Source organism: Vicugna pacos, unplaced genomic scaffold (genome assembly GCF_048564905.1).
Source record: "Vicugna pacos unplaced genomic scaffold, VicPac4 scaffold_105, whole genome shotgun sequence".
NCBI classification, from domain to species: Eukaryota; Metazoa; Chordata; class Mammalia; order Artiodactyla; family Camelidae; genus Vicugna; species Vicugna pacos.
In genome coordinates, this window is record NW_027328785.1 from 1117977 (window position 1) to 1131832 (window position 13856).

A 13856-nucleotide genomic window follows, 5' to 3' on the forward strand; every position below is an offset into this window, starting at 1 on the left:
ATCGTTAGTTGCAGCTGTAGCCTTTCACAGAAGAGAAAAGAAACCTCAGTGAAACAAGTGACTCTCTGATGGTCAGAAAGAGTGACAGCCATTGATGGAGTGATCCAGTGGACTTGGTGTTTGCAACCAGAATTCTCCACCACCTACAGCTAAGGGGATTAGAGTGTTCTTTTATTTTTTCTTAATGGCGTTGCTTTTATTTTTACTTATTTTTTAAATTATTTTTTATTTAAGTGTAGTCAATTTACAATGTTAGTTTCAGGTGTACAGCAGAGATTCAGTTATAAACATATGCATATGTATATACATATGTTTTAGATTGTTTTTAGTATAATTCATTACAAGAAATTGAATATAGTTCCCTGTGTTATATAGCAGGTCCTTGTCATTTATTTTATATTTCCTAATTTGTATCTGTTAATCCCTCCTTTCCTGCCTGCTAAATACAGTTTGCTTTCTATGTCCATGAGTCCATTTATAGGAGCACCATTTTTCCTAGTAATATATGCTCTTTGGCTGCTTTCAGTTTCAGTAATTCCATCTTATCTGTGGGCGCTTTTCTTCTGGTGGCCTTTATGTGGTTTGCACACGTGGTAATAGAGATCTTTATTTGGGAGAACTCCAGGTCTCGTGTAGTCCCTGGTACAGAATGCCCACTAAATTGATGATTGAACTGGGAAAAAAGCACAGTAAATGCTGGAATTTCCACTATGGTTGAGAATTCCAGGTTTCAATAACCTGTTTAGACAACCTTAATATTGGCTGCACCCATACTGGGTAATTTGGTGGAAATTCATGGTATGGTGGTGTAGAGACGGGGCCTTATATTCTTCTTCTCTTTCTATTTTCTAACACTCATTCTCCTGGGCCTTCCAGATCCTCCCCCAGAAGTACCCAGGGCTGGCTTGGTGCTGCACTGAGGCAATATTTGTTAATAACGCCCTTTCCTCTTCTCCTCTGAGCCTCCGTTTCTTTCTGTGCACAATGAGCGCTTAGACTAGATAAATACTTTTCAGTTTCTTTTAAAGCCATGTTTCCTTTGAGAAACAGAAAATGCAAATATCTCCTCTCAACCCAACCCTTTAGATTTTGGTATGTCCTCCAAGGAGTGACATAGCTCTTTGTGAAACATTGATGTGATTTTGATTGCAGATGACACAGAAAAGACTCTTCAGAGATTTATTGCAGGGAGAGGGCAGGAAAGAGGCAGTATGTGACACTTTCTAGTGTGAGCAACGGAGCAGGGACTTGGATTTAAATACGGTGTCTGACGTGGCCTCTCTCTAATCTTGTAGAATGTGATAAACTTCTCTACCTCAGTTTCTTGATGTGTCAAGTTGGGGTGATAATATTTTAAGGCTTCTGTGAAACATTATACAAATAAGACATTTGTGTCTCGGTAGAAACAAGATCTGCTAGGGATTCAGGGATTTGTTTAAAAAAAATTCTTGTCCATAGCACTCTGTCTGTGTGTATTTAGACGTTCCTGGAGGGTGAGGGTGAGTCTAAAGTCCATTGTGGGACAGGTGGACCATATTTCTCTGTGTCCCAGTTTACCCCCTACTCCCCAGTCCTCTTCCTCAGTCCAGGATGAAGTTCCCTAGTAGATTTACACAGAGGTCTTGTGGAAATGGCTTTTCATTTTATTGTTTCACCAAGAAGGGCTGCCATCATGATCTCTGTGGTCAGGTTTTGAAGGGCTGCCATCATGATTTCTGGTAAGAATTCTATGCAATTTGGAGTTCCAATTTAATGAAAAGAAAAAAATTACAAATAGAAAATTAGAACAAGGGTGGTGACAGGGGCTCTTTTAAGTGGACACCATTAGCTTTGTTAGCTTCAGGTGCTGTGGCCTGTTGCCACGAGGACCCATCCTCTTGCTCTGAAGTTGGAGGGACTAGTGGGCTCAGTGGGAATGTTAACTGAGTGTATCTCATGGGCTGGGCATTGTCCTATTTGTACTGTGTGTTCCTTATTTGAGACAGTGAGCTCACCTAACCTCGATAACCTCTTTAAAATATTAGACTTTTAATTTTGAGATGTAATGTAGATTCCCATGTGGTAGTAAGAGATTATATGGAGAGGGCCTATGGGCCCTTTGCCCAGTTTTCTTAATGGTTCCATCTTGCAGTGTTGGGGTACAATTCATTACTGACTCACTAACAATTTGAGGTTTGTGTTATTGCCCTTATTTCTATTCACGATTAAACTGGGGCTTCGAGAAGCACACAGGCCTGTCCAGGTCACCCACATTGTTAATGCAGAGTCGGGTGAACGTGGGCTTGGGATTTCCAGGCAGTACCATTATGATGGTTTGTGGCAGGGAGCAGCATTCACTTTGCTTGTTTATTCATTCATTCAACAAACATTTATTGAGTAAACTCTGTGGGTCAGATGCTTTCATAGAGTTATCTGATTCTTCAGCAGTACTGAGAATCAGGTAATGTTTATATTTTTTAATCTGAGAAAATTAGCTCTGAGAGGTTATAACCCCCGCAAAGGAAGTATAACACATAAAGGAGGGATAGAACATGTGTACAGTCACCTCCTTTTATGCAGGTGGTACCCTATGCATTTTACATTTTCAAACATCCGTAATCCAGATATATTCTTGTAAGGCAAGGCTTTTTTTTTTAATTGAAGTATAGTCAAGTTTACAATGTTGTGTCAATTGCAAGGTGTTTTTTGACTTTTGAATTAAAAAATACTTTTTCATCTGGGTAATTAGGTGTATTTACTTGTTTCATTTTTAAAATGAGGTACTGGGGTTTGAACCCAGGACCTCGTACATGCTAAGTATATGCTCTACCAATGAACAGTACCCTCTACCCCAAGGCAAGTTTTCTTATCCATTATTATGAAGCTTAGGAGTTCAAATAAATTGAATAGGAATCCAGATCTTTTGATCCTACTGTGGTCCTTTTCTTTATATTCTGCTGAAGGGGGTTGGGGAAGCATTTCCTTTGTTCATTTCTTTATTCAGCATTTTTGAGCAGTGACTTTGCATCAGGGCCTTGCTAGGTGCTTGGAAATAGAAAATAAGAAATGACCTTTCTCTGCAGAGGCAGGAAGCCTAGACCAAAAGCTGGGTAATGTGATCGAGCTACAGTAGCCATATGCAGACTCTGAGGACAAACTGTACCCTTGGATTTGCTTTGGCTTCCCTTGTCTTCTGGCTGGTACACACCAGGTCACCGCAACCCAGATGGGCCCGTAGCACACAGCAGAGAATGTACCTCGATCTCCTCTCCCCTCTCGGCAGGGCCTGCAACATGAGCATCCCTGACTACGTGCAGTGTGCTGAGGACCACCAGACTCGTCCCGTTGTGGTCCAATCCATAGAGATCATCTCAGAGGAGAATTTCTTTTGCATCTATCAGCTACTCACCTCGGTTAGCCATATCAGCCCTTGTGGCTCCCAGTGGACACTCTGTATCCACTACAGGCACCGCTATGTGCCCGAGAATCGGTGGAGCGTCTTCCAGAAACACCCCAAGGTCGTGGGCCTTGTCACCATTACCGAATGTCTCTCTGCCAAGGCCTTCGAGAAGCTCCACATGCAGAGGAGCTGTATGGCACATCGCTTAATGACTCTCAGCTTTTTGTCTTTGTGCAGCATGGGGAGGTAGCCGAGCAGACGCGCACCGACGTTGCCTTCAATCTAAGAGTACTGCAGGGTGGTGGAGAAGAGGATCGAGGACTTCACTGAGTCACTCTTCATCTTGCTCAAGTCCAAGTGGCTGGATGGTGGCCCCAAGAATTCTGGGGACAAGATCCCCCTCCCCTGCATCCCGTTTGAGAAGGAGGACTTCATGGGACTGGACACAGACAGCAGGTAAGTTTACCTGGAAGCCAGTCCACCTTGGCTGTGTACTGGATTGCTTCCCTACATCCAGAAAGGGATCAGCAAGGAAGAAGTCAATCTTGTAGCCAAGGTGGGAGGGAGGTGCAGCCCGCCGGTTTCCAGACATTTCAAAGTGAATCCGCCTTTATTTCAGAGAGATCCTTTTAGGGTTAGTGTGGAGACTTACTCCCGCTTTACAGCCAGGAACATGGTGGGACCCCTGGAGTTGCTGTCCAATAAAGTAGCCAAAGCCACTGATGCTAGGAGCACTGGGGAGGAGGCTGGACTGAGCTGAGATGTGCTGTAGGTCAAATGCACATCAGACTCTGAGGCTTGTCTAGTAAAAGTACATAAACTATCTCTTTACTTCCTATATTGATTACATGTCAAAATAATAGTATTTTACATACAGTAGATTAAGTAAGATCTGTTCTTAAAATCACATTCTAGTATTTGTTTCTTGTTTGTTGGTTTGTTTCTTTGTTTCAAATTTTAAACGTGGCAACTGGGAAACTTTCTTTACATGGCTCTCATTTCATTTCTGTTGGGCAGCCTGTCCTGGTACATGCTCATCCCTTTGCTTATAGATGAGATGCTGAGCCCCGAGAGGCAGAACGAGGCGCTGGTTGAGCTGCGGCTGGAGCCGCTGTCACCTGCCTCCCAGGCCCAGCAAATTTTCAGCTCAGGCCGTCTCTTCCTGCCCGACAGCCACCATGCCAAGTTAGGACATCAGAAACACCGCCAGGGACTTCCTAATGAACTCCTTATGCAGGGAAAGGCGTATCACGGTGTATGGGACAGAGCAGGGAAATGTTCATTCCCACTTTGTCCCTGTGATTAAATCAATGGCCCCACTTTGCCTCGGAAGTACAGATGAGCTCTTCTGGGCTGCCTACCCCCCACCTTCTGCTCTGTTTCCCCATATATCTATCGTGTTGTCCCTCGGGCTGAAGAGGGTGAGATGCCTTTGCCGAGACGTGGTCCCCCTTTGCTGGGGTGAGTGAGTTAAGCTGTGTCCCCCCGGCCTACGGCCTCGGTCCTTGAGTCTGGAGAGGGCTCATGGTGGTCCCACAGGTGGCGGTCAGAAGACCTGGCATGTGCTACCGGGCCCGCTTTGGAGGTGGTGCTCTGTGATTCTTGAACTTACCTAAGATCAGATCCTACTTTCTGGTTGTTGGTAAGTTGGAGGAGAAGATGCTAGAGAATTAATAAAAAGAATGTCTAGACCAGCCCTGTGAGTGAGAAGCACATGGGACACTAGTCCCACCTGCGAGAGCCCACCTAGCAGGCTCTGGATGAATTTTCTGTTCCTCCCCGGAAATACCTCTATGTCTTAAGGAAGAGGAGAGGCATGTCGTGGCCATGATCTGTACTTGTCCTCACAGGGCCCTGTGATCTACATGCTCGCACTCCCCATCTGCTTCTTGGAGATGAGTTGACATGTTTAGGAGCCTGGGCACTGCTGAGGGCATAGCTCCCAGCACCGTGCTACACAGAGTCTGGCTCACCTGTCAACTCCTGCTGAGGCCCCAGACATTAGTCAAGGTAGGTGCATCAGCGAAACCTAAGCAGGGACCACCTTCTCACCCTGGACAGAGTGGTGAGTGAGCAGTGGAAGCCTGGAGCCCTGCCCCAGCCCCCACACCAGTGCCACTTCTTTTGTCATAGGAGGCACTGGTGACATTTTTGCTCAACAAATGCTTGTCTCTGAGTCTGCAGACCCACCAGAGAATGCCAGCTTGTTTTTGCCTTTTGAAGTCTGCCCTTGGGACTTGGCGGAGTAGCCGGATGTGTACTTAGCCCACAGTGGTTCAGCGCATTGAACCTGCCTCCTTGTGGGTCTGTCTATTGTGGTACCATAAGGGCTCAGCCAGCATCTGAACGTCATTGAGATAACGCGGCCAGTGAGCTAGGGTCAAGCACATTCTCCTCCAGTCACTTTTACTCCATTGTTTCTTTTACTATTCCACAGTCATTAATTTTTTAAACAATGCTTTGGTGCAGGAGCAGAGCCTCATTCTCTCCTGCTACTCTTGGTGGAAGTGAGTAAAACGGTCCAGACTGAAATGCGACAACAATTTGTAGCTCAAAAGCTGCCTAGACGCTTGTAGGTCGAATTTTGGTTAGGGGAGCTGAACACGTTGTGGTCCCCCGGCAGCGCCGCTCCCCTCAGGCCCCTGCTTTCCCTTGAGCAGGAGGTGAGGTTGGGCCTCACCATCCCCGTGTCCCTGGCCTCACACACTCACATAAATTCTTGTACATGCAGTCAAAATCATTTTTATTCTTGTGTGATTCTAATTTTCTCTTGTTACTCTTTTCCTTTTTCTTTACTCCTTTTTCACTTGTACTGCACAGTGAGCATGTTGTTGCTTCTGAAAATGTGGGCTGTGCACACCCTGCATTGGAAATAGCCAGATTGCCCTCCGTAAAGTCTCCATCACTTTAAAAAGCAACAACTTAACAGCTGTTTTGATCAATCTATTATCTTAGTCATTTTTTATTTTCTAATTTTTTGGAATATTTGCTTTGTTAGCTCATCACCTACTGGTGTTTGATACCTGTTGAAATCCTTGCTTTTGAGGAACATGTTTGGTCCTCCTTTTATTTGGTGACAAATGCGCCCTTATTAAATTTGTTTGATTGTTTTGAAGAAGTAAGATGCGAATTGATTTTGTCGGCTGCTCAGGGATTCTTTTCATGGAGTATTTAAACTTGTAAGGTCAAACTCTGCAGCATTTTGCTCGATTCCTGCTTTTACACAAACGTGCTCGGCACGCGGTTCCTGGCTGTCGCTGTGTGACGTGCGTGACGGCGCTTCATGGCCGGCGGTCACTGGTGAGGAAGTGGCCGCCACGGAGGTGACAGCTGCAGGGGACGCTGTTGGAGGAAGCGGTCACCGTTTGGTTCTTTAAATTTTTTTTTTGCATTCAACTTCCCCGTGCCATTTACTTTACTTTGCCTTCATAAAGGGGCAGAATTGGGTCTAAAATCCATGACACTATTTGTTCCCTTTACGAGGCTGGTTTTTCTGGGTATCAGGACAACATGACCTTCTCCTAAGTAGCTGGCTCACCTGGATCTGTTGGACACAGGGACAGCTAAAAGGGCCGTAGCTTCCTCTCTGCTCCAGCCAGTGGGCATTCAGAGCTGGGTCTGTGGTTTGCCTCAGCAGCCGTGCAGACCTCCCTGCCCCGGCCTTTACTTTTAACCCATGTTGGCAGTAAAGAGTTGAATCCGTTTCTGTTGCAGCTGACATCCACCACTGACAGCCGTGTCGTTAGTTTGTGGTAGTCAGTCTCCAACACCCCAGACAACCGTGAAGGAAGATGATTTGGCCGACCTAGGACCCTGGATTCTCACCCTCACCATGGTTCATCTCACCCGGTGGAAGGGTTTGGCCACCACCATCATGCTGACCATGAGGCCTTGTTTCTCCTTTCATGCTCTGGTCCAAATGTGGACACTTCATTTTTCACTGAATTTGTCTCGCTTGAGACAGGCCAGAATATCTGAATGAGTCCATCACATTCTGGGTGGGGAACAGAACAGAAGTAAGTGTCGCAAGTAGATGGAGTCTAGGCTGTCCGGGTTGGCAAATGCAGGCTGGGATCTGTGATGGCTGGGCTGTACACTGGACACAGGCCTTTCCCGTGGCTCCTGAGAGCCCATGAGTTGAAGTGATAACAGCCTTGCGTGGGTTCCCCCATCCTCATCTGCTCATTGGCAAGTGTGTCTGCTAATTAGGAGCTCCCCCAGACCTCGGGCCCTTCAAAGCTCAGACCATGGGAGAACCTTGAGTCCCTTCTCCTGGACATCCTGTGTGAGAATCCACTGCCTTCTGAGGTGAACAGCGGCATGAGATGCCTCCCCCTCCAGGGAGCACCCTACGGCGGACTGTTAGTGCACCATGCTGTGAGCTTGTGTGTTTCCGGCCATGGTCCCTACAGAACTACAGTTGAGATGGGCTTATTGATGGAAATAACAGGACTGATTCCAGGGCAGGGCCTGGGGGAGGGAACAGTGGAAATTGAATGTGACCTCAGACACCTCGGTGGGTGCTTGGGCTGTTACTAAAATGGGGAGTCTGGGAGATACCTGCCAGGAATGGAATTCTAGAGTAAATGGTGGACATGAGGCATTTTTAAGATGCCATTTGTCATCCAAATTAGGACTTCAAAGAGGCACTCGGGTCGATGAGCCTGGGGCTCAGGTGAAGGAGCCGGACTAGAGATACACGTTGGGAGTCGTCATTCTTAGCTGGTGTTCACAGCCTTGCATGTGAATTAGATCATCTCGAGAGCTGCAGACTGAGGCTGAGGGGGGGCAGGGCTGTGTCTTGGTTGGAGGAAAGCCCAGACCATACAGCTTTGGTGTGTCAGTCAGTGGCGTTTGCCATTTTCAAAGCAATGCCAGTTATCCTTAAGGGGCCAGGGGCTGGGCAGGGCCAGCCAGGAAGAAATCTGAAGGGAGGGTCGTGGCCACGTGTGCGTCTTGGGAAGGTGCAGAGTCTGCAGTGTACGGGAGGGTAGACTCCTCAGATGCTAGAGTTGCAGTGAGGAATGGGGAGAAGGTATTCACAGTCACCTGTGAGGGAGGGAGGGAGGTCTAGGGAGCCCCACCTTACCGGACTCGCTTTCCCATGAACAGAAGGCAGTCAGACAGAGGATCTGAGGTGAGAAGGGATGGGCACTGGGAGGGGAGCCAACCTGGAGAATGGTGCTTGCAAAATTCTGGAATAGTCTCCCTGAAAAATAGAGTTAAAAATACCCAGACTCTTAAGAACATTGTTAGTGACTTGGGAGGAGGCAGTTGTTTTTCTGGCCTCCTAAGGGTAAGGCATGTATCCAGGGATACACAGAAGATACGGGCAGTCTGTTCCGGGGGCTTGATCGTTACCGGGGGAACAGTGCAAGTTTAAAGGGGGAAAAGGGCAGCCGAGGGAAACTAGCCAGGCCCTGTGTCAGGAACCAGTCGGCCGCCCTACTTGCGTGTTGCATTCACATCCATGCCTCCCAGGTGGGCGCTGACAGCCCCCTTTTGGGGATTGGGAAGCCTTCTCAGAGGGGTTAAAGAATTGGTCCATTTAGTGACTAGTAAATGATGTAGCAGGATTCAAGCAGGGCCTTGTCAGAATTCAAGGGCATGTTCTCTCTACTGTTTCCAGTACTTCCCTGTTATACCTGGAATGGTGAAGTGGGTCAGTTTTGGAGCCTTTCAGAAAAAGTATGATTTAAGCACCTCTGGACTGGTTCACAAAGCTCAGCATTCTTTGATGGTTCTGAAGCACGCAGTGATTTTCGCCCCAGAGAGGTAACGTCTAACTCCTTTGATGATGACGTGGTTGCAAATGGTGTACAGGTGCAAAACCAGACTTTGCAGCTTCTGAAGGGAAACTCTCCAGTTCTCCCTTGGTCGGCTTTCTTCCTCGGGATGTATCTGTGCTGCAGCATAGGCCTGAGCTTTGCATATGGAGTGAGAGTTTAATATCCGATGTTAGCATAAAACGGTCAGATGAAGAAAATCGACGTTGACAATTTATTTTTGGGTTTCATTAGTCAAAATATACTATCAGTTAATGGCCCATATAGCAAATGAAATTGAGTACAGGACATTGCATTTCTTACTTTCTATTTAGAGTTCTCTTACAGAATAATGTTGCCTGCTTTGGAACATCAGCTCCACCACTCACGGCACCTATCAGTGTGTTGGTGTGATTGCATTTACAGAGTGAATGTAATCTGGGCTTCCTCAGCCCCAAACACTTCAATGCAGAATCACGGGCTGTAGATGTCTGTTAGTCACGCAAATACTTCTAAAATTATATGATTCCAGAAAAGAAAGAAGAGAGAGAGAGAGATTGCCTTTATCAAATTTCCTTTCAGTTCTAACTGAAAACTGTTGTTGAGCAGCTCTGGTTTCCTTTGGATATGAATACACACTTTTCTTTGCATGTAACCTAGGTTTTGGACTAGAACACCAAGTTCTTGCTGTCCACAAGCCACAAAAATAGTAGCCAAATTGCACACGTGTGAAATAGTTTATACTTTTTTCTGAGAAAGTATCCTTGAATTTGGGACTTGGGCTGTGATTTCTGCTTTTTGCTTCCCCCACCTGTCTTGTAATCTCTCACTCCTTCCCACGTGGTTCCCAAGTGTTCGTGGTCTCAAAGGAGCGGGCAAACACCCAGTTGGTCACCATGTACTGCTGCTATAGAGCCCAGTCAAGACCTAAAGGACATTATCAGAGAGGACTTCCTGGAAGAAATGGGCTGTACATTCAGTTGTGAGGACAGAGTAAGAGTCAGCCAAGAGAAGGAGTCAAGAATGTGGCTCAGGTCGCAGGTGCAGCCCAGGCAGAGGCCTGGAGGCTTTTGGCGTGGGGACCCGTGGAGAGTGCTCTGTGCGGTCCAGGGTGGAGGGAGCCCCTGCTGGGTAGGACACTGGAGAGAGTCCGGGGTGTAGGGCTTTGGAAGAAGTTGAGTTTTACTAGAACTGACACAGTAGGCAGTGAAGGGTGTCAACAGAAGTGACCCTCAGGAAAGGTACTTCTGGTTTTGCTTCTGATATACTACAGACAAAAGGGTCGGGACGGGCGAGAGCAGGTATGTCTGTCCCTTTGAGATCCAACCCGTCATTCATTTATTCATAACACGTGCACTTCAGTGAGTCTAGGGGAGAGAGAGTGTAGCCACATAAATAAGCAAAATGTATTTGCTTCTTGAGAGCTTAGCATTGTCAGAAGTTGACTTAGCCTAGAATGTTCTAGGAAGAGAGGAACAAATTGTGGAGGTTGGAGGGAGGGAAGGCTTCCTTGGGAAACAGTCAAAATGAACCTGGAGGCAAGTGGGAAGTAGGAGCAGGTCAGGGGGCTCCTGAGGTCACTGGGGACCTATGTACTGAGATGATGCTGGGCGAGCAGGGTCTGGGGTGGGGCTAGAACTCTACCAGGGAGCCTCTGAACTGTTTGAAGTGGGGTTGATGTAATCAAATTTGTGCTTTGGGAAGGCTGTCGTGGCTTTGTGTGTGTGTGTAGTGGGAAAGAGGTGGAGGGTGCCACCAACTGGGGGATCATTTGAAGACCATTCACAGGCTGGGATATGGGCTTCGGGGCTACTTGGGGACGGCAGGGGCAGTGTGGATGCCGGCTTTCCTTATGGGGGACTTGTTAGTGGGGCTGCCCTAGAAGCACCTTGTTGCTGGAAGAAAACTGATGGAGGCTGCCAGGTGGACATTCCTCTTCTCTCCTTCCCTGCCTAGTGTGATGATCTTAGCTCAGCCAACATTTGGAACAAAAGAGCTAATCTCCAGGGTTGCCCAGGCCTTTGTAGAGCTCCTTCGAGTGAGATCTGATAGGATTTAGGTTTGTGTTCAGATCTGGATGTTCACTTAGTTAGAAACGTCCTGTCATTTCGATTTCCATAGGGGTTTTTATTCCTGATAAAGATTGCTTTCTTGGTGAGAGGAAAATTATTACAGATGTTGTCTTTTTCAAAAAAAATCATATGTTTTAAGAGCTTTAATATTCAAAAGAATAGGAATATATAAAATATTTTAGGAAGTCTTTGGTGTAGTTTCTTTGCTTTCTGAGCTAATGTGGAGTTAGAGCCTTTGCATTACTTAATAGCACATCCTTGTCAGTATTTAAAGAGCTGTTAGTGAGCACCCCAGGCCCCACCTCTCAAAGAATCGTTAAAGTTTGCTCTGAAATAGTGAGGTCATAAAGGTCTTGTTTTCAGAAGTCAAAAGGTTTTAAATACGCACCATAGCTCCATTTATAAAATAATAATAAGTTCAAAATTAAGAAAATGCAGGATAATTGATTTTTTTTAAAGCCTAAACATAAACTTTCTTGTGCTAATGTTGCAACTGGAAATTTTGAAAAGAAAAATCCTACTGCAATATCATCTACGTGGTATATATATATATATAAGTTTCACGTTTGAAAAGTAACTGCGCAGTGGTTTTCAAAGTCAGGAGCATTCCAGCTCAGATACTGGCAGTGATGGTTGCTGGTTTTCAATGGAAGAGCCTAAATTTGCCTTCTTAGCTTTTTTTTTTTTGTACTGAGAAGGTTGAGTAGTGCTTTGCCAGGATGATTTTCGGGCAATTTGAGGGCAGATGTCGTGTTCCAGCAGTGAGATATTTCCATGCATTTTATTTTCTGGACATCACCAGGGCACATGTGGGGTTTGTGCCTGCAGGCTGGAATGCTGCAGGACTCCCTAATCCATCACCATTATGTCCTGGTGCTGCTCCGGTCAGTGAATGATTTTCTGTGACTTGGAGGTAATGTGGTCTGATGGTGATGATCAGACGTGCAGTTAAATGCTATTAATTGAAATAAGAGTAACCTAGAAACATTGCTCTAACAATACAGGATGAGGGAGGAGGATTGGCTGAGCTGCTTGCAGTGGGGTGTCTTCTCAGGTGACTCCCTCACCGTGATTCCTGCCAATATCCGCCCCAGCCCTGCACGGTAGTCCTGCCGAAGCAAGCAAGCACTTTGCTCAGAAACGCACTGAATTTCCTTGTGCCTCTGTTTGTTGGCTTTTTTTTGAAAGCACATTTTGCCCTTTGCTTAAATGCCATCCATGCTAGTCATCCCTTACACTCATTCTTCTGGACCTCGTCCATACATAGCTGCTGAATGGATGAACAGAATGTAGTATCTCCATGTAGTGGAACATTATTCACACGTAAGAGTGAATAAAAAAGAAAAAAAAAAGAGGAAAATGAAAAATGCCACCTGTTTTGGGAAGTCCACCCTGACTGTTCAACCCACACTTTTCCCTTTGAAACCCAATCACTTATGCTCCATTCTACTCTTTTTGATAGTACTTACCACCTTCTAATAATCTTTAACGTTTCCAAAAAAAATAAATAAATAAAGAGATGCTGATGCCACTTCAAAATATACAAGCCTTGCTAACAGCATGTTAATTGAAAGGAAGCAGACACAAACGGCCACATATTGTTGATTTCAGTGATCTGAAAAGCCCAGAAAAGGCACATGCAGAGGCAGAGAGCAGGTGATGGTTGGAAGGGGCTGGGTGGAGGGGGATTACGGGGTGAATGCTAGTGATAGGGGGATTCTTTTGGGCTGATGAAGTGTTCTGGAAATAGAAGGTGTTGAGGGCTGCACAACCGTGATTGTGCAGAAGACTGCTGAGCGCTGTGTCTGGGAGTGCCTGTTGTTGGGGCATCTTTATTTTGTTCACATCCTGCAATGTGAAGGGCCATATTCTGCTGTGGTCATTCTACTCCTGTGAGTGGTGAGGGTCAGAGACTTTGTAGAGTCCTGTTTCTTTTCTCCCTCTGGCTGAGTGTAGGCAAATAAATTTAAGCCTGAGAAATTGCTCCATCTGCAGAAATGTCTTTCAGTTTTGCCTGGTGTAAAAATCTTGAGAGCTTTTAACCGTTGAGGCTAGTCTGTGGGGGTAAATAGCCTATGAAGCCTGGGTGAGCCCGGGAAGAGCCGCGCTTCCCTCCCAGACACGGGTGGGGATTTCACCCCCTTTCAGGCAGTGAAGGGCCCAGACCCGTGGGCAGACTTGACAATCGTGAATATTTACGTGTATCCGCTGCTTCATCTTGGATATTAATTTCAAGCTGAGTCAGTTTGTGGCGGCAGCCTCATCCTACAACAGGAATTTATAGTATCTGCTCTTTGAGGTGAAGACCTGACAGACTTGATTATTTAACAGTCTGCTTTGAATTGATATCTCAGATTCCTTTGTCAAAAGCAAAACAGCAGAAATACAGACGTCCTTTAATTCCAATGTGGCCTGGAACGGGTTTAGTGTCTGTGCCTCAGTGGCCTTATCTGCGGGTGGGGAAGATGATAACAGTGCTTCCCTCAGAGGAGCTGGTGAGGGGAGTGTGAGAAGCACAAATGGAGGACTTACACGAGATGCTCATAAATGACCGAATTTAGTGCTCTCCGCCTGGTGAGGCCTTAGGGGCAGAGATGTCAGAACAGAGCAGTCCTAGCCGGAGCTCGATACGTGATGGTA

The 13856-nt window shown here is 46.2% G+C and overlaps 1 protein-coding gene across 3 annotated transcripts in view; it reads left to right on the plus strand.

Annotated features, from left to right (window-relative positions):
- LOC140694828 (trafficking protein particle complex subunit 9-like) overlaps positions 1-13856 on the plus strand; it is a 195636-nt gene that overhangs the window by 27572 nt on the left and 154208 nt on the right. The window contains exons 2-3 of one of the 3 annotated variants that reach the window (XR_012070474.1): positions 3617-3835; positions 5230-5352. Coding sequence is in view for 1 of the 3 variants with exons in the window: in XM_072957878.1 (XP_072813979.1) it covers positions 3263-3276 (14 nt within the window). In the remaining 2 variants the exon portion in view is untranslated. Of the gene's footprint in view, positions 1-3262; positions 3393-3616; positions 3836-5229; positions 5353-13856 lie in introns of those variants that run through there. The other 2 variants (XM_072957878.1, XR_012070475.1) reach the window with 2 other exon arrangements.